Source organism: Pipistrellus kuhlii, unplaced genomic scaffold, assembly GCF_014108245.1.
Source record: "Pipistrellus kuhlii isolate mPipKuh1 unplaced genomic scaffold, mPipKuh1.p scaffold_m20_p_16, whole genome shotgun sequence".
NCBI lineage: Eukaryota > Metazoa > Chordata > Mammalia > Chiroptera > Vespertilionidae > Pipistrellus > Pipistrellus kuhlii.
The window spans coordinates 20,298,913-20,317,391 of NW_023425471.1; the positions used below are offsets into that span (position 1 = coordinate 20,298,913).

The 18,479-nt window shown below is 35.5% G+C and overlaps 1 protein-coding gene across 1 annotated transcript in view; it reads left to right on the forward strand.

Moving 5' to 3' along the window:
* CFAP47 (cilia and flagella associated protein 47) overlaps positions 1–18,479 on the forward strand; it is a 396,096-nt gene that overhangs the window by 259,905 nt on the left and 117,712 nt on the right. Inside the window, 1 exon segment of the mRNA XM_036439773.1 lies at positions 755–914. Coding sequence (XP_036295666.1) covers positions 755–914 — 160 coding nt within the window.

Genomic DNA, 18,479 nt, shown 5'->3' on the forward strand with positions numbered 1-18,479 from the left:
TGGCTCCAAGAAAGCTTAGTCTAACCTTTGGACAGTACTATGTTGTTAGTAGTAGAGCATTCAGATAAAAATAAATGGTTGCCTACCTCTGGGCTCTGCCATGTTTGGTTCACACAAAGAGAGCTGGGTTTCTCTTCAGTGTTATATTTTAAGAAGCACAGTATTGAACTCAATTGTGTCTTGAGAAGCATATGTATGGGGATGAGTTATAATCCACATTATATAACTAATGGTTGGAAGTACTAAAAATATCAAACTTATTTAAAAGATATGTTTGGGGGTCTCTAGAGGGGCTGGACTTTGTTTTATATGTGTGCATATATTTATTTCTGTCTTTTCCCCCACAAAATTGTCACTAGCATAAGAAAGGATACTAAGTGTACTGCTAATGAGAACTAGAACTGATGGGTAGATGTTAAGTACACAGGGATCAATTCAAGGAGGAAAGTACTTTCTCAATGCAATTCACCAATGGAATGGTTTCTTCCTGAAGCAATGGATAACTCAAACTGAAAGTATTAGAACAGGGGACACTGAGCATCTCTCAATAAAGGATGGCTCCATTAATTCTATGAAACGAGTTAGTGTTGTCTCCCCCCAATTAAAGATATATCTAAAGAAATGAACAAATTCAATTCCTTGATTGCTTTCCCCCCAAATATATTAGATTCTAAATAGGTAGTGTTCTCTTTTGTATTTTAGAGTTAAAGGGTAAGAGAATAACATTCCAAGTTTTCTTTCTGTTTATTTGCAGACTTGTATGCTTTTTAATATCTCAAAGTTAAAGCAGCCTAAGTCCATTTTATATGCAACAGAAGTAAGCCTTCCAGGATATTTTTATGTCCCCAAGGATATCCACATTCCTCAGTATCCAGAACGTCAAGCTAATGGACTTAAAGAAGGTAATCACTAAAGTGTGGAATGCAATATCTATAAAATTATCAAATAAAAAGATTACCTCTACTAATAGAGATGTTCATAATATAATTGTAAAGATAGTTTAGCTACATATATAACCATTATTATTAATTTTTGTTATATTCACCTGAGGATATTTTTTTCCACTGCTTTTCAGAGAGAGTAAAATGGAGGGAAGAGAGAAGCAGCGAAACAAGAGAGAGACATCAACTGGTTGCCGCCCATACAGACCATAACCTGGGCCGAGAGTGAACATGCAACCCAGGTACATGCATTTGACCAGGAATCGAACCCGCGAACTTTTGGTGCATGAGTCAATGCTCTAACTATTGAGCAACACAGGCCAGGGCCATAAATGCTAATTATTGAATAATAATAATAATATGTGTTATAAGAAACCAACAAACTTCATAACAGTAATCTAAATTATGTACTGACTTTGGGTGCTAAGTTATTGTTACTGAAATTTATAAACATCTTTGTTAAAGAATACCTATCTGATAAAGATAGTAAGTGAACTTTGAGAAAGGTGAACTCTCGCTTTAACAGTGAAGCTGGTTGTAGAAGTTGTTCTGGAGTTGAGGCTTAGGCTGACTCTAAAGGATAGCAGGGATATTGACATTAAGAACATGTCAAAGGAGAACAATACCACTTATGAGTAATTTATCTTTGATATGGACTAGAGTCTTTATTAGTTGAGTCCTTAATCTTGGTCTTTTGGTGTCTATTTTTATTTGTGTTTAGCAGTAAGATTTAATAGAATATTAATACATTATTTAATATAAGTGATGAGATATAAGAAATGTCACTAAATAGTTTAAAATAATAGTTAATTAATTTTTTGCTTATTTCTAAACTGGTGAATAATAAAATAAGTATATATTATATATATTTTTATTAGGGCAATGTACCATGGATTCTAAGTTATAGTATTGTTAATTATGGTTTTGTTAAGTTTTCAGTTGATATTTTCCTATGGATTTGTGTTATATAAAATATTTCTATATTTAAAAGAATGGTTAAAAATCATAAGGTACAGGATAACCTGTTCACTTTGCTTTCCTAGGAGATCTAATGTGTTGAGTATCTTCCCACATGTTTATTAGCCATCTTTAAAATGTCTATTCAAACCATTTGCCCATTTTTTAAAGTTGGGTTTTCTTTTTATCAGAGTGGCAAGTGTTATGTCTATATTCTAAATATTATAATCTCAGAAAGATGGTTTGCAAATATTTTTTCTCATTCTATTGGTTGTCTATTCACTCTCTTGATAATATCATTTGAAGCAAAAAGTTTTAAAATTTGATTATTTTAAATTTATATTTTTTGTTCTTATTGCTCTTGCTTTTGATTTTATATCTCTGACTCCATTGCCAAATTCAAGGTTATGAAAATTTAAACCTCTGTTTTCTTCTAGGATTTTTATAGCTTTAGTTCTTACATTTAGATTGTTGCTCCATTTTAGTTATCATTTGTATATTGTTTGAAGTAGGGGTCCAATTTGCATGTGGCTATCCAGCAGTGTCCTCACTGTTTTTGAATACACTATTAATTGTGCATTAAATGATTTGGCACCCTTATTAAAATTAGTTGACTATAGATACTTTTTTATTTTTTATTTTTTATGTTATCCTATAGTTCTATATGTCTATCCACATGAAACTTTTTAAATTACTGTTTCTTTGTAGTAAGGTTTGAAATCAGAAATTGTGAAGTCCTGCTACATTATTCTTTTGAAATTATATTGTTTTCATTATATCCTCACAATTTCATATGGATTTTAGAATCAACTTGACAATTTTTAAAAACAAGCCATCTGGAATTCTGTTGAATATTGCATTGAACCTATAGATAAATTTGGGGAGGACTGTCATCTTAATAATATTAAGTCTTCTGATTCATGACCATCCAGTGTTTTTTCTCATTTTCTCCAAAGATATTCCTTAATTTTTGACAGTTTTATAGTTGTAAAAGTGTAAGTCTTATATTTCTTTTCTTCAATATATTAGTAAGTATTTTATTCTTTATGCTGACACTGCAAATGTAATTTTCTTAATTTCATACTTGTATTATATATTACAAATATATAGAATTGATTTAAATAATGAGGTTATATTATACAACTTTGCAGAACTGATTTTTTTCAGTTACATTTTTATTTTTTTATTTAATAAATCTCTATTGTTTATATTATTACAATTGTTCCTCTTTTTTCACCCCATAGCTCCCCTCCATCAGATTCCTACCACACCCTCTGCCTTTACCTCCCCCCCCACTGTCCTCATCCATAGGTGTATGATTTTTTTTTAATTGATTTTGTACAGAGAGGAAGGGAGAGAGATACAGAGTTAGAAACATCGATGAGAGAGAGTCATCGATCAGCTGCCTCTTGCACACCCCCTACTGGGGATGTGCCCGAAACCAAGGTACATGCCCTTGACCGGAATCAAACCCAGGACCCTTCAGTCCCCAAGCCGACTCTCTATCCATTGAGCCAAACCGGTTTCAGCAAGGTGTATGATTTTTGTCCCATCTCTTCCTGTACCCCCCATCCCCCTTTACTCCCAAGAATTATCAGTCCACTTCTTTTCTATGCCCCTGATTCTATTATAATCACCAGTTAATATTTTACATCAGATTTATTATTCCCTTGGTTTTTAGATTCACTTGTTGATAGATAATTATTTGTTCTTCATAATTTTTATCTTTATCAGTTTCTTCTTCCTCTTCTTAAAGAATACCTTTCAACATTTCATATAAATCTGGTTTGGTGATGATGAACTCCTTTAGCTTTTTCTTATCTGTGAAGATCTTTATCTGACCTTCAATTCTGAATGATAACTTCGCTGGGTAGAGTAATCTTGGTTGTATTGATAGGTTCTTACTATTCATCACTTTGAATATTTCTTGCCATTACCCTCTGGCCTGCATAGTTTCTGTTGAGAAATCAGCTGAAAATTGTATGGGTGCTCCCTTATAGGTAACTAACTGCTTTTTTCTTGCTTCTTTTAATATTCTCTCTTTGTCTTTTGCTCTTGCCATTTTAATTATGATGTGTCTTGGTGTGATCCTCTTTGGATTCCTTTTGTTTGGGATTCTGTGCATTTCCTGAACTTGTAAGTCTATTTCTTTCACCAGGTGGGGGAAGTTTTTAGTCACTATTTCTTCAAATAGGTTTTCAGTATCTCGCTCTCTCTCTTCTTCTGGTACTCCCATAATTCTGATGTTGGTATGCTTGAAGTTGTCCCAGAGGCTTCTTACACTATCTTCAACTTTTTGAATTCTATTTTTTTTCTTTTGCTTTTCCAGTTGAGTGTTTTTTTGTTTGTTTGTTTGTTTGTTTTTTTGTTTGTTTGTTTTTTGCTTCTTTATATATCAAATCTTTGACTTGACTCTTGTGTTCCTCTAATCACTGTATAATATTTTTTATGTCTCTGTATAATACCTTTCAGGTCTCTGTATAATATATTTTTTTCTTTCAGTTAGTGTATGTTTAATTTTTAGTTGATCCTATTTCATATCTTTGAGAATCTCATTAAATTTATCAGCCTTTTCTAGGAAATTCTTGAAAAACCTTATAACCATGGTTTTGAACTCAATGTCTAGTCATTTACTTTCCTCAATTTCCTTCATTTGTGGCCTACCTCTTGGTCTCCGCATTTTAGTTGCTTCCTTGAGTTGATGGCATGGCTTTTGTTTGCTAGGTGTCCTAGCAGGGCCCAGTGTCTCAGCCTCCCCAGTTACCTGAGGTGGACTTTCTTGGTGTGCTCCTTTGTGGGCTGTGTCTGCAATCTTGTTGTAGTTAAGCCTAGATTGTTGTTAGTATCACTGGGGGGAGTTAACTTCCAGGCCAATTGGCTGTGAGGATCAGCTGTGTCTCCATTGGGAGAGCTTCTGTGCTCAGCTTGGATGAGGCAGAGTCTCAGGGCTGAGCAGACAGCCTTGGTTTTCCATCAGCCCCGCCTTTTCAGGCCCCTGTGTCTCAGTGTCCCACAGCAATGGCTGCATGTACCTCTGAGAGAAGGCTGCCCTGAGTTTTGCCCGCTGCCAGACAGTCCAGTTTCTGCCTGGTTGAGTCTGGGTATTCAGAGTCTCACCCGAAACTGGATTTCAGTGCAGTTGGGAGGTTTATTTTCCCTCCTGAATGAGAAAGCTAGCCATGCACTTCCTGCCTGCCCTCTCTGAGCGCCACAAGTAAGTCAACTGCATATTCAGCCGCCCGCCTTTCCATAAGCGTGGGTCTCCACACCTCTGTCCTCCACAGCTCCTCTGGGTCTCAGTGTCTGTTTATCTTTCCTTATAGTTTTAAATTTTCCACTCAGCCAGCTTTCCAGTGTCTGTTCTGTCTTCCAGTTGCAGTTTTGAAATTGTTGTGCAAGGCAGCAGTATAAGTGTTTACCTATTCTGCCATCTTAGTTTCTCTCCAGAACTAATATTTTAAAGCTGGATTTTAAAAATTCTGATATGGAGTTCTTTAGGATTTTCTATATACAAGATAATATCATATATATCTAGAGATATTCTTACATCTTCTCTTCTGAAATAAATTGTTTTTTTTTAATTTCTTTTTCCTTGCCTAATTTATCAGGTTGATACCTTTATGATGACATTAAATAGAAATGGTAAGAGGCTACATCCTTGTCTTTTCCCTGAACTTAAGGATAAATAGTACAGTATTTAATCATTGTATCATGATAACTGTAGGTTTTTCATAGATGCACTCTATGAGGTTGAGGAAGTTCCCCTCAATTTCTAGTTTGTGCCATTTAAGTTATCTAATTTTTTTTTTATTGATTTCAGAGAAAGGAAGGGAGAGGGAGAGCATGATAGAAATATCAATGATGAGAAAGAATAATCTATCAGCTGCCTCTTGCTCACCACCTACTGGGGATTGAGCCCATAACCCAGGCATGTGCCCTGACCAGGAATTAAACCATGACCTTCTGGTTCATAGATCACTACTCAAATACTGAGCCACACTGTCCAGGCAAGTTATCTAATTTTTGACCTCTGATTGTTTACACCATTCTCTCATATTTAATTTTATATCTGAAAGGCAAAAATAATGACCCTACTTTTATTTGAGTCTAAAATTTGAGTATTTTCTTCTTTTTTTGAGGGGGGGGATCCATTAGGCAGTTTTTTAATTTAGTTGATCTTTATAAAGAACTAGATTTTGGTTTCAGTGATATTCTCTAGTATAGTTTTTTCTTTGCTATTTCATTAATTTCTCCTTTAATATTTATCATTTTTTATTCTACTTTCTTTTTTTAAACAATATATTTTATTGATTTTTTTGTTTTTTGTTTTTTGTAGAGAGGAAGGGAGAGGGAAAGAGAGAGTTAGAAACATCAATGAGAAAGAAACATAAATCAGCTGCCTCCTGCACACCCCCTACTGGGGATGTGCCCTCAACCAAGGTACATGCCCTTGACCGGAATTGAACCTGATACCCTTGAGTCTGCAGGCGGATGCTGTATCCACTGAGCCAAACCAGTTAGGGCTCATTCTACTTTCTTTAGGTTGCTCTTCTCACCCCCTAAACCCCTCCAACATCTTAAAGTATAAGGTTTATTCTTTAGGTTATTGATTTCAGATTTTTTTTCTTTTTTGTTATAGGCATTCATAGCTATACATTTTTCTTAAGCACTGCTTTGCTGAATCCAATAAATTTTTATATTTATATTCATTAATATTAAAGTATGTTCTAATTTCTCCAGATATTTTCTTTACCCATTGATCGAGTGTATTAATAATAATAATATGCCCTATCTGGGTAGCTCAAATGGTTAGGGCATCATCCTTATATGCTAAGCTGGTGTGTTCGATCCCTGGTCAGGGCACATACAAGAATCAACCAATGAATGCCTAAATAGGTGGAACAACTAATCAATTTTTCCCTCTTTCTTTCTCAAAATCAATCAATAAAAAATAACTGTCTAAAAATCTCAATATCAATAGATGTTTGGGAGGCAGGTTGAAATATTATGAAGCACACAATATGTAAATTAGATTAATATAAAGCTTCTCTGTTCAAAACCAGAGAAGATACTCCAGTTTTCTTCTGTCTGCTAGCCCTTCCTCATCTCCTGTTGTATCCCAGCAGTGGTTCAAAGCAGATTATTATAAGGCTGAGGCTCTGATAAATACAGTTTGAAAACCACTGATTTATTTCAGTGTCCACAATTTATTGATGAGGAAATTAAACAGAGGAATTAAGTAAATGAACTAGAATCAAGTGTTAGTGGCAGAATACTATCTTGAACATATATCCTCAGCTGCTTTAATTAAGATGCCAGATGATGGGACACATTACTCAACAAATATTTATTGAGAGCTTACTGTGTACAAGCAGTGTTTAGGCACCAGAAGCAGAGCAGTGAACACACACACAAAAAAAAGGTCCCTGCATTTTAGAAATTTAATGGTAGAAAATTGTCCTTAGTGTTTGCCAGCCATTCTTAGGCCACATGCTTTAAATGGCATTTTCAGTATGGATCCCACTCTTCTGTGGTTCGTTCTTTCATTCTCTCTTGAAACTCTGGTTATTACTTTTTTGTTAACTAGTTACTTAGATGTTCTATAAGTGGTTGTAGCAATGAGAATTATGACTATCTACATGAGAAATTGATCTAAAATTTGACATCGGTAATATTGTTTCCATAAAAATTGTTCAGCCTCTGGTATTTAATTTCAAATTGTCTAGCAATTGTTAGTGGTTAAATTGACATGTTTGATGTGTATAATTGTTCATAACTCTCAGCCATTTATATTTAAACCAATTTTTTTTACCCACATATTATTTAGCTAAAAATAATCACGTGGTCTTCTTTCCCTATTTGATTACTCTTTCTTCTAGTACTTGAAGGTTCTAGTATAATAGTCACTATTTATTTTTCAGAAAAGTAAAATAAAGGTGCAATTTTATTTTATGAATGTATTTTGTGTTTTCATGCATAGGAGTTCAAAAGGGATTTTAATTGAGGTGTATTAAATTTAAAGCGTAGTACTTTATTATAGTGAAACTTAGAAGTCATTAAACTAAGTATCCGAAACCGGTTTGGCTCAGTGGATAGAGCGTCGGCCTGTGGACTGAAAGGTTCCAGGTTCGATTCTGGTCAAGGGCATGTACCTTGGTTGCGGGCACATCCCAGTGGGGGGGTGGGGGTGCAAGAGGCAGCTGATTGATGTTTCTCTCTCATCGATGTTTCTAACTCTCTATCCCTCTCTCTTCCACTCTATAAAAATCAATAAAAATCAATAAAAATATATTTAAAAAAAAGAAAGAAACTAAGTAAGTTAATTCTTTCTAAACTTACATAGTTTAGAAAGTCTGATTTTGCTCGTCACTGTTATGGCATTATGTTTTTTTGTGAACAGTGTAAAATTTATTTTTGTTTTAAAAACATAAATGTCAGTAGGAAAATAGTGTCTGAAACAGAATTTTATTTTTAAGTTTGTGAGAAATTGTAATACTTTTAATGCAATGAATGTTAACTAGTGGCACATTCTTTTGTAATATTACACACAGGTGTAATAAACCACAGTGAAAATATTTGAAGTCATCTTTTCAGCATTAATCTATGACTATCATTCATACATTGGCAATTTTCCTTATTTATCACTAAAATTAGAATCTTTGAGAATTTTTATTTTCTCTTTCATGCTTAAAACATGTTGATCTTTATCTTTTATGTTTTAATAAATATGACAGACACTGTGATGATAATTCTTGTTAAAGGAAATAATAATCCTGATTTTCCTCAGAGAGGAGCCTCCTAATTGTAGAAAGCTGCCCTAATTGCACCTAAACATTTGATTTCATGTAGAAGCATATCTGAATCTAAGTTAAGAAAAGAGAGATTCATTGATGGAATGCAAAGAGGAATGATGTTAGTGTCAGTGACTGATGGGTGAGCGGGCATTTAAAAGGTAAATTATGAATACCTTATCTACAAATGTCAAAGTCTGACTGTTGCCGGGGGAAGTGGGATTCATTGCGGTGTTGCAAGAAAAACATTTTAGGCAACTCACAAAGGAGGATAAGGATACAGTAATCAGATTTATTTGTAGCATCGGATGCAAAATCATAGGAGTTCCCCTGAATTTTCAATGACCTATCTCTGTCCTTCCCGCCATGGAAAATCTGGATCAGAAATAGGTCCAATGTCCAGCAATTCTATGCCATTGGTCTGACATGAGTATTCTCAATCCATATCCAGGTAGCTTGTACCTGGTTCCCAGCTGTGATCCTTTGCTGTGCTGTTGTACCCAGACTCTGGCTTAGAGCCTATGTTTGGAGACTGCCTGGCTACCAGGGCCACATGATTATTATGGAGAGAGAATGCATGAATGAGTGTTACTGGGTGAGAGAGAGAAGGCTTTGTTCCTGAGATTTTATTATCTCAGTCTTGGGAAGGACCACGAGCTTTCTCAAAATAACCAATAAATTTCCCAAGCTTTTGCAGGCTTGTACTGGGCCGACCTTCTAGCCAATCTATTCTTTCCCCCAGACTAGACTGAGAGGCCTAGTTTTCCTCCCTGTTTATTGTTCTACTTCATCTTTGGGGAATGTCTGATGGTTCCTTGGGGAGTGTGAAGCTATAATTTCCTGGTGAAGCAAGAAGACTCATGCTCCCCAGTTGATTGTGCTTAATAATAACTAATTCATTTTGTTCCCTTCCTTTATTATTATAATATCTAGCTACCTATGCTAACATCACCATTGAGATTTATATTTTATTAGTTACTGGGCTTTCTGTAATGCTTTGTATCTTAATCTCAGTGATTGATATGAAATCGATTTGGAGAATGTATTTTGGGGCAATAACTGAATCTTTTGTTCTCCTTCCCTACTCACATCTGGGTACAGGGCAAGTCCTATTGATTAAAGGACTGCCCTCAATTGACAGTGATATAGCATGTCACTGCTCACAGATTCCTTGGCTGAGTCAGAAAATTGAGTCATGCACTCTTGTAATCTGGCCTCAGCCCAAGCAGCCTCTATGGTGTCCAAATTATTGAAATGCTGAGAATGTCCCTCCCATCTCTTTCCATTTCAGGATAACTATTCTCCAGTTCTTTCTTTTCTCCACTTATGGGGGTTACAACCCAATTAGAACACTGAGTTTCTCCCTTCTGTCTGAAATCCTTTTTCAAAATGTCATGTTTTTCTTCTCATTTTATTTCCAATCAATGTCCTAGATACTTCTCAGGAAACCAGTCTTTTAGACTTGTAGTTAGCATCGTGATTTTTTGAGGTGGATGCTATAAAATAATATATAAATCATTACCAGAATAATTGAGCTATAATTGTGTGATTCTGACAAAACTAAATATAAAGGGACAGAATTGAAAACACTTACTGGAAAAGTTAGGAAATAATATCTGTGAAGGATTGATAGCTTGGATTAACTTTCTGGACATCTTACATGTGATCTCATATATAAAAATAAATTAGTTGATACCTCTATATTTGTATCCACATCTAAGCTGTGATGCATTTAATTTAATTCTCATAAGAGTTGCTAGTTTAAATGTAATATATGTGCCTCTTCCAGTCTTTAATATGTTTTACTATTTTTTAAAACTTATTTTTTATAAATGTTATATTTATTGAAGATTTAAAGGGTTTCATTCACTGAACTTTTTTAAGGGATTCAATGAAGAAGAAATAGGCTAAGTTCTTGTCCTCAGGAAGCATAGAGTTTAGTGGAAATGACAGCAATTGGGCATATAATAATCCTGATCTGCAATTTCAAATGGCCAAGTGCTTATCTACTTAGCTTTCAGGTTATTGGAGTGTTTATTCACCTGGTTACAGAAATTGTTTCAGGGCTTGAGTTGATCATAGTTGATTCTGGGAGAGTCCATTTTGGGCAAGGGATGGCTTTTTATTTTTTTCTGCCAGGTTGGCTAAGCTGATAGGATAATCAAGGGTAAACAAGGAGAGTCTTCAAGAATCAGGTCACCACAGAGAAAATCCAAGTCAAAAGGCAGAGAAAGAATGATGACATCTCATGATTTCATCTTATGATTTCTGGATGCTGTCATTGTAAAGGTGGTCATTCCCTTTGTATATGCCAATACATTACATATGTTGCTCCTGCTTGTTTCACTGGGGTTTATGACACATAAATAAAAGTGGATTCAGAAAACAAGAATCCAAAGTCTATGTTCTTTCCACATGGCCAGTGTTTCCAATCCTGGTTGTATGTACGTCAGTGGCACCTGGATACTTTTGACAAAGTACAGATTCTATGACCACTCTAGACCTGTGGAATCATTCCCAGGTTGGTAGAGGTCTAGGAACCTGTATTTTAAAAGTTCCCCTCCAGATCACTGTCATAGTTAATCCACATGTTAGAATTGGGGAAGCACTGCTGCACAGCATAGCTGTCTGCATTTTACAAATGGAGAAAGTCAGGCCCAGAAAATCTAAGTCCATTCAAGAGGCCACAGAAGGGAGAGGTCACATCAAGTCTCCCGAGTAGGCACTAAAGTTTACTAAATACTTTGTTTATCACTATTTGCATTATGCGGAGCTGGATAAAGTGGTCACACTGTCCTTTATTTTTAGGTAAGTAATTGTCTTAGTTTTAGTTCCCTAAAAAATGAAGCCTGAGGCTAGAATGAAATAGTCATGCTTTACTTGGGAGGTGCAGGTTCAGGGCAATGAGGATGAGAAAAAAGAGAAACAAGAAAGGGAAGGACTGGAAGCAAAGCAAGGAATCTTGCATGAGCTGCTACCTCAGGATCCACCAATTACCTTTATGAATGGCACATGCTTCAGCAGATCATTCAGCAGGTATCATTTTGGGAAAGAGATTTGAAAAGGCCCCTGAGCAATCAATATGACAGAGGAAGGAAAAAATTTTTGATCTGTATGTTCACCTCCTGTTACCTGTCTTGTTTGCTGGATTTTACACCATGGGAATCATGGTCATAGGCGACAAGGTGGCATTCTCTGGCCCCATGGACTGCCAGGTACCATGCCGTACCATGGCAAGAGGAGCCGGAAATTCTCTACCTGTCTCTAGCGCAGTAGCCAAGGGGTTGGCTCCCTTAGATCTTAAGGAAGTTACAGGCCATTCTCAGTCATAGAAACCTGGAGGGTAGGGCAAGAGGTTGAGGTTGCCAGATGTGGTGGGATTAGGGGGATCTCAGGAAGCGCATAAAATATATCTCATAACTTAGTGTTGTCTTACTGTCAATATTTTAAAGAATCCTACTAGCTACATTGTCAGCAGCTTTCAATGTAGACAATATTCTGTTTCTTTCCTTTTCCCCAACCTTCTCTGTTGAAGTGCCTCATCCCAGGCCCTGAGCCAGTTCTCATTGCAGACCTGGGATCAAGTAGCCCATCTGTTCTGACCACCAGTCACCCTGTATTATCTTTGCACTCACATGAGTTCTATTTCAGCATAAAATCTGGCAGTGCTGGCTCCTTATTCATATGCTCCCATAGTTGCAATGCATCTCCTTCTGTCCTGTCTGGTCCAGCACAGGCATAAGATTCTATTCTATATCTTTTTAAAAATATATATATATTTTATTGATTTTTTTACAGAGAGGAAGAGAGAGGGATAGAGAGTTAGAAACACCGATGAGAGAGAATCATCGATCAGCTGCCTCTTGCACACCCCCTACTGGGGATGTGCCCGCAACCCAGGTACATGCCCCTGACCGGAATCGAACCCGGGACCTTTCAGTCCGCAGGCTGACGCTCTATCCATTGAGCCAAACCAGTTTCGGCTATTCTATATCTTAAAACCCAAGCTTGTGGTTGCCAGACTCCCTCCCTGGGCACTGGTATGCTTTACTTGTCTGTCATCCATCTTGCTGTAGGCAGCCCAAGACCCTCCAACAAAAATCTTGCCCCTGAACTTAGGATCTTGGGGCTTTTCCTGACTGCAATTGGCCTCTGACATCAACTTGACTTAGTTCCTCTTTTCTCTAGGCCAAGTACCTGATTATCATTTGACTTCTTACTTTTGAAAATCTCAGTTATAACTGTTGTTTGATGAATATGTCTTTCTCATCATAGGTGCCCTCCCCTAGGTATCCTCCCACAGTCATAATGTACAGCTTATTCAGTTGCCAATGTGCCCTGTCCTAACATTTGAGGGTTTTGGTTGTTTTATTTATTTATTTTTTTTTTGCCAGTTCCAGGCTCTTTCTATGCTGTACCATGCAATAATGAGAAATGACCGTGTCCCGTATTATCAAAGAAAATGTACTTTCAGTCAATAGTTTGCTATAACCTAGTCCACACAATTGTAATATTAGAGACTTTGTATATTTTTAGTCTCATAATTTTAATGTAAGATATTTTTAGTTAGATAAATACCTTACTTTGCCTTTCATTGTTTTATTACTATGGATATAAATCCTGCCAAAAAAAGAAAGTGAACTTTTAAACAGTGTCTTCATTGTAAGGTCTTCCAAGGTGAACGTATGCTATTAAATAATACATTTAAAGAGGCATTTAATAAAAAATTGTAGAAGCCTTTCTTCCTAGTTTAAGTTCTAGAGAATGTGCTGTTTATTGGCTAGCTAACAGCTCATTCAAACTAATTTGCCCACTTAGTAAATCAATATGCAAGAACTTAAAATCAAGTCTCTTCCAAACATTTTATTTATAATACCAGAGGTCCAGCACACAAAATTGTGTGCAGGTAGGGGCCCTAGGCCTAGCCTGCAATCAGGGTCATCCCCAGTCCCACCTCACCACCAACACCCACCCTGGTTCTCCATTTGCCATCTAGCAATCATATTGGAGCCTGCAGGCCTGGGGGAGGGACCAAGAGGTCTGCCTTCTGCCTGCTCCCTAATCCCCAGTCCTGCCCAGCCACCACCTACCCCAGTTCCCCGTTGGCCATCCAGCAATTGGAGCCTGTGGACTTGGAGGAGGGACTGAGAGGTAGTCAATGCACCTCAAGGTGGCTCTTTGATCAGTTGTTCTGATTGTTACACCATTATAGTCGCTGGCCTTTTATTATATAGGATAAGACAGATAAAGTTTCTGGTATTCAGACTTGAAATTGCAAAACACAAAGTTAATATTTTTAATTAAAAATATATATTTTTATTGATTTTTTAAAGAGAGGAAGGGAGAGGAATAGAGAGTTAGAAACATAAATGAGAGAGAAACATCGATCAGCTGCCTCCTGCACACCCACTTCTGGGGATGTGCCTGCAACCAAGGTACATGCTCTTGACTGGAATTGAACCTGGGACCTTTCAGTCTGGAGGCCAATGCTCTATCCACTGAGCCAAACCAGTTAGGGAGCACAAAGTTAATTTTCTACTAGCAATCCCTTGCTTCCTTCCCCACAGAGGGGTTAATTAGAAAGCAAAATCTTATTTTAGTTCTTTTCTTTTGGAAATTTTATCTTCTTAAACATTGTATAAAAATGAAAACTTCTCACTTAGAATACTGTCAAGCTACAACTCCATGATAAACTCTCTCTTAATTTTCCATTAAATGATCCATGAAGACATATAGAAATTCAAAAATTCAATGGCAATGGAAAGAAAAGAAAAGTTACCCATTTACATAAATCCTATGAGAAATTCCCAAATTATTACTAATATGTTGTTGCCTGATAGGAAAACACATTGAATAACTTCCTCAGACTTATGCTCAATTAAAACATAATTTTGCTATAAAAGCAAACATTCTAGTTCCAAGATCTGCCTTTTTCTAAGAAATTTATTATCTGCACCTACCAGAAAACTAGGAAGCTGACTCGTTATTGCATCCCTCCTAGAGCATAGTAGAGGTTTTAAAATATTTTCTTAATGAATATATGTGAAATAATTTTCAAGATGACCATTCATCAATTTTTCTTTGTTTGCATCCCTCTTGCAAAAACAACCCACTTCCCTGGACTTAAAATGACTATAATTGGAGGGGGAAATGTGGAGGACCATCATTCTATCAAGGATATGTGGAATCAGGTGCTGGTGGCAGAGATGGGAAGAGTCCAAGTTTTTGTTTGTTTGTTTGTTCGTTTTGTTTTTTTTTCCTGAATGTTATTGGTGGGGTTAGAGTTGATCCATAGCAGGAAGACAATGCAATTTTCTAAAATTTAAATTGTCACCTAGATTATTTGAAAACTACCAGTGAATGTAAGAAAACATCTTGCTTACATCTTAATAACTGGATAATTTTTTTGATGCAGGAAATTGGCTCAAGGGTATGCATTGAGCTACCTCCACACTTAGATCTGTGAAATCATTGCAAAGTTAAGGGGGAATGGGACTCTGTACAGTGACCACATAGAAAAGGTAACCCTTTACTATGTATAGGAGCAAGCAAGAAAAGAAAAGGCATACACAATTTTACTAATGCTAGAAAATAAAAGTGACAACGAAATGTGTTATAGTGTAATAATATAATGACAAAGATAAGAAATCGTGAAAAATAAGAGAAAAAGACACTTTCACAGGAACAAAAAATTATACTCAAGGCAGAATTACTGGTAATAAAAATGGAAACCAGAAGACAATGGAATTATAGTGCTGAAGCAAATTAACTGACACTGTAGATTTTTAAATCCCAGTAAACTGTCATTCAATAATAAAGTTGATATAAAAATATTGTAATCCAACAATAAAATTAATATTTTAAACTCACAGATATTTGCTATAAAAACAACTGGAGGATTGACTTGTGGGTAAAGGAAAGTGGATTCAGAAGAAATAATTTAGATCCAAGAATAGTGGTTAATAAAATAATTAGTAAATATGGGTAAATTTAAATTAGCATTGGCTATGGAAATAATAATAAATAAATCAAGCATGATCAAAACAAAGAAAACTCAACCATTAGACAGACAGTAATTTCAGTTTTATAAGGAATAGGTTATAGGCAATGTAAGATTCTTATATTTGGAGACAACAGGTTTGAGCTATTTTAAGATATCTTATATCATAAAACCGTATTATGCAAATTGACCGAATGGCAGAATAGCCAGTTGCTATGATGCACAGTGACCACCAGGGGCAGACACTCAACACAGGAGCTGCTCCCTGGTGGTCAGTGCACTCCCACAGGGGGAGCTCTGTTCAGCCAGAAGCTGGGCTTACAGCTGGCACAGAGGCAGTGGCAGGAGCCTCTTCTGTCCCTGCAGCAGTGCTAAGGATCCCGCGGGGGATGTCTGCTTGCCAGACATCCCCTAAGGGGTTCCGAACTGTGAGAGAGTGCAGGACCCTAATTTTAATATTAAATATGAATGCTGAAAATTTGAGAACACACAAAAAATATAGAGAATTAATGTAAAATTTCTAAACCAGTAGAATGCATAAAATGAAATAAACAAAACTTGATAAGCTCAATAGAATACAAAAACAGAGAACTAAAGAACAGATATAGTAAGGAGAAACAAAATGAAATATTAAACACAAATATATAATTAATCAGGATATATATATTTATACACACATACACACACACACACACACACACACACACACTGGCTAAACTAGGAAAGTTGATATTTTCACAATGGAAAGTCAAATGCAAGTTATGTTTTTACAAAATTACCTGGCAAAATATCAAAAAACCTATACTAAGTATTTTTAAAATATATATCTGGCATAAATATATTAATATTTGAATAAATGAATTTTAAGACAAACAAAAGTATTAATGCCAAAAGAATCCAATGTACAGAATAATTTCAAACTTTTTTTCACCTAACCACATAATCTCTAAATGTATAAAGTAAAAACTGGCTCATGTGAAAGAAAAATGAACATATCCACAATTAAAGTGGGAGAATTTACTATACATCTCTTAATAATTGAGAGGCCCAACAGACAGAAAATTATTAGTAAGGCCTTACTAGATCTGATCAACACAATCTGATTACGTATTCTTGTACCTTTTAAGTCTAACTAGGCAGTACAGGAAAAAATAATTGCAATTTCTGCCCTTACTTCACTACTTTGATACTTATCTATAGCCTTTTTCCTTTGCTTCTGGGCACCTGCAAAGATGTACACATATTGCCTTTGAGCAAAATCTGACAGGTCACTGAAGAGCCGTATTTTCTGCTTGTAAGTACTTAGGAACTTCATGGGGGAGAGAAGTACAATGCTCTTAGCCCTTTGGAGTTGGTCAGGGGACAAGGTCAGAAGGGAGTGGCAAGAAATATTCAAAGTAACAAATTGCAAGGACCTACAACCAAGATTACTCTACCCAACAAAGTTATTATTTAGAATTGAAGGTTAGATAAAGAGCTTCACAGACAATAAAAATAATAATAATAAAAAAAAAAAAGCTAAAGGAGTTCAATACCAAACCAGTATTACATGAAATGTTGAAGGGTATTTTTTAAGAGAAGAAAAAGATCAAATATATGAAAAATAAAATGGCAATAAATACGTATTTATCAACAATTGAATCTAAAAATAAAAATAAATGAATGAGAAATTTAATGAAGGATAATAAACTGATGAATAAAATGGGATCAGAGGCATGGAAACATGGAATAGACTGATGAATCTCAGAGGGAAGGTGGGGAGTGGTGGGAAGATATTAACCATGAAACTTATATGCATATATGCATTACCTATGGACATAGACAATAGGGTGGTGAAGGTCTGGGGCTCGGCAGGAACCAGTGGAGGAGGTCAATGAGGAAAGATAGGGGGTATCTGTAATACTCTCAACAGTAAATATTTTTTTAAATAAAGAAATAATACACTCTAATATTATAATTGCTGAAAGCTTTTTTTTTTTTAAGTGAAATCTATGGCACACTTCATGTGTTTGATATTACATGAGGAAACTCAGTAATGAGCAATTGTTAGTACACAATGAATCTATCACTCTCCTTACCAGAGTATTTATGAGGCAGATGTGCTGATAAGAACATAACAAAGTTTCTAAAATGGATAAAATTCCAATTAGTGTTTGTCCCCTTATTTATATAAGAAAAAAAAAGTCTAGATTGAAACTTTCCCCATTTCCCCTAGATGAGTGAGATCATGTCCTACTGGAAATATAAGAATAAAAAATGAGATAAGTAATAATCGTTATGCCGAAAGGCATATGAATCAATAAAGAAATTTAAAAAAATAAAAAATAAAACATGGTCATTTAAAAAAATAAACAAAAAAAAAAACCAGCTTTCTCATAGCAGATGAAAGTGGGATTAGCAAATACACTAAAAAATTATCTGAAAATATACATGATTTTAGAATAAATAAATATCTATTGTAAATTAATTTATATAAATGAATTCATATAAATATAGCTGCTCATTCTCTTGATATATCATCTTCTGAATTAAGAACTTTTAACTGTTGTTTGCTAGTAATATACTTAAATAATTAACTATGGAAGATAACGATAAATTCACTATAGTATTTAGTCTCCTTCACATTTCTGATGCACAGATAAATCTGAGACAGATTAATCAAATTATATTCTATCGGGCCCTAGCATTCTTTTAAAGTACTTTGGTTTGGTAATATGGAAGTATGGGTGTGAATTGGAGTTCTAGTTTTTATACATATATTTTATTGATTTTTTTACAGAGAGGAAGGGA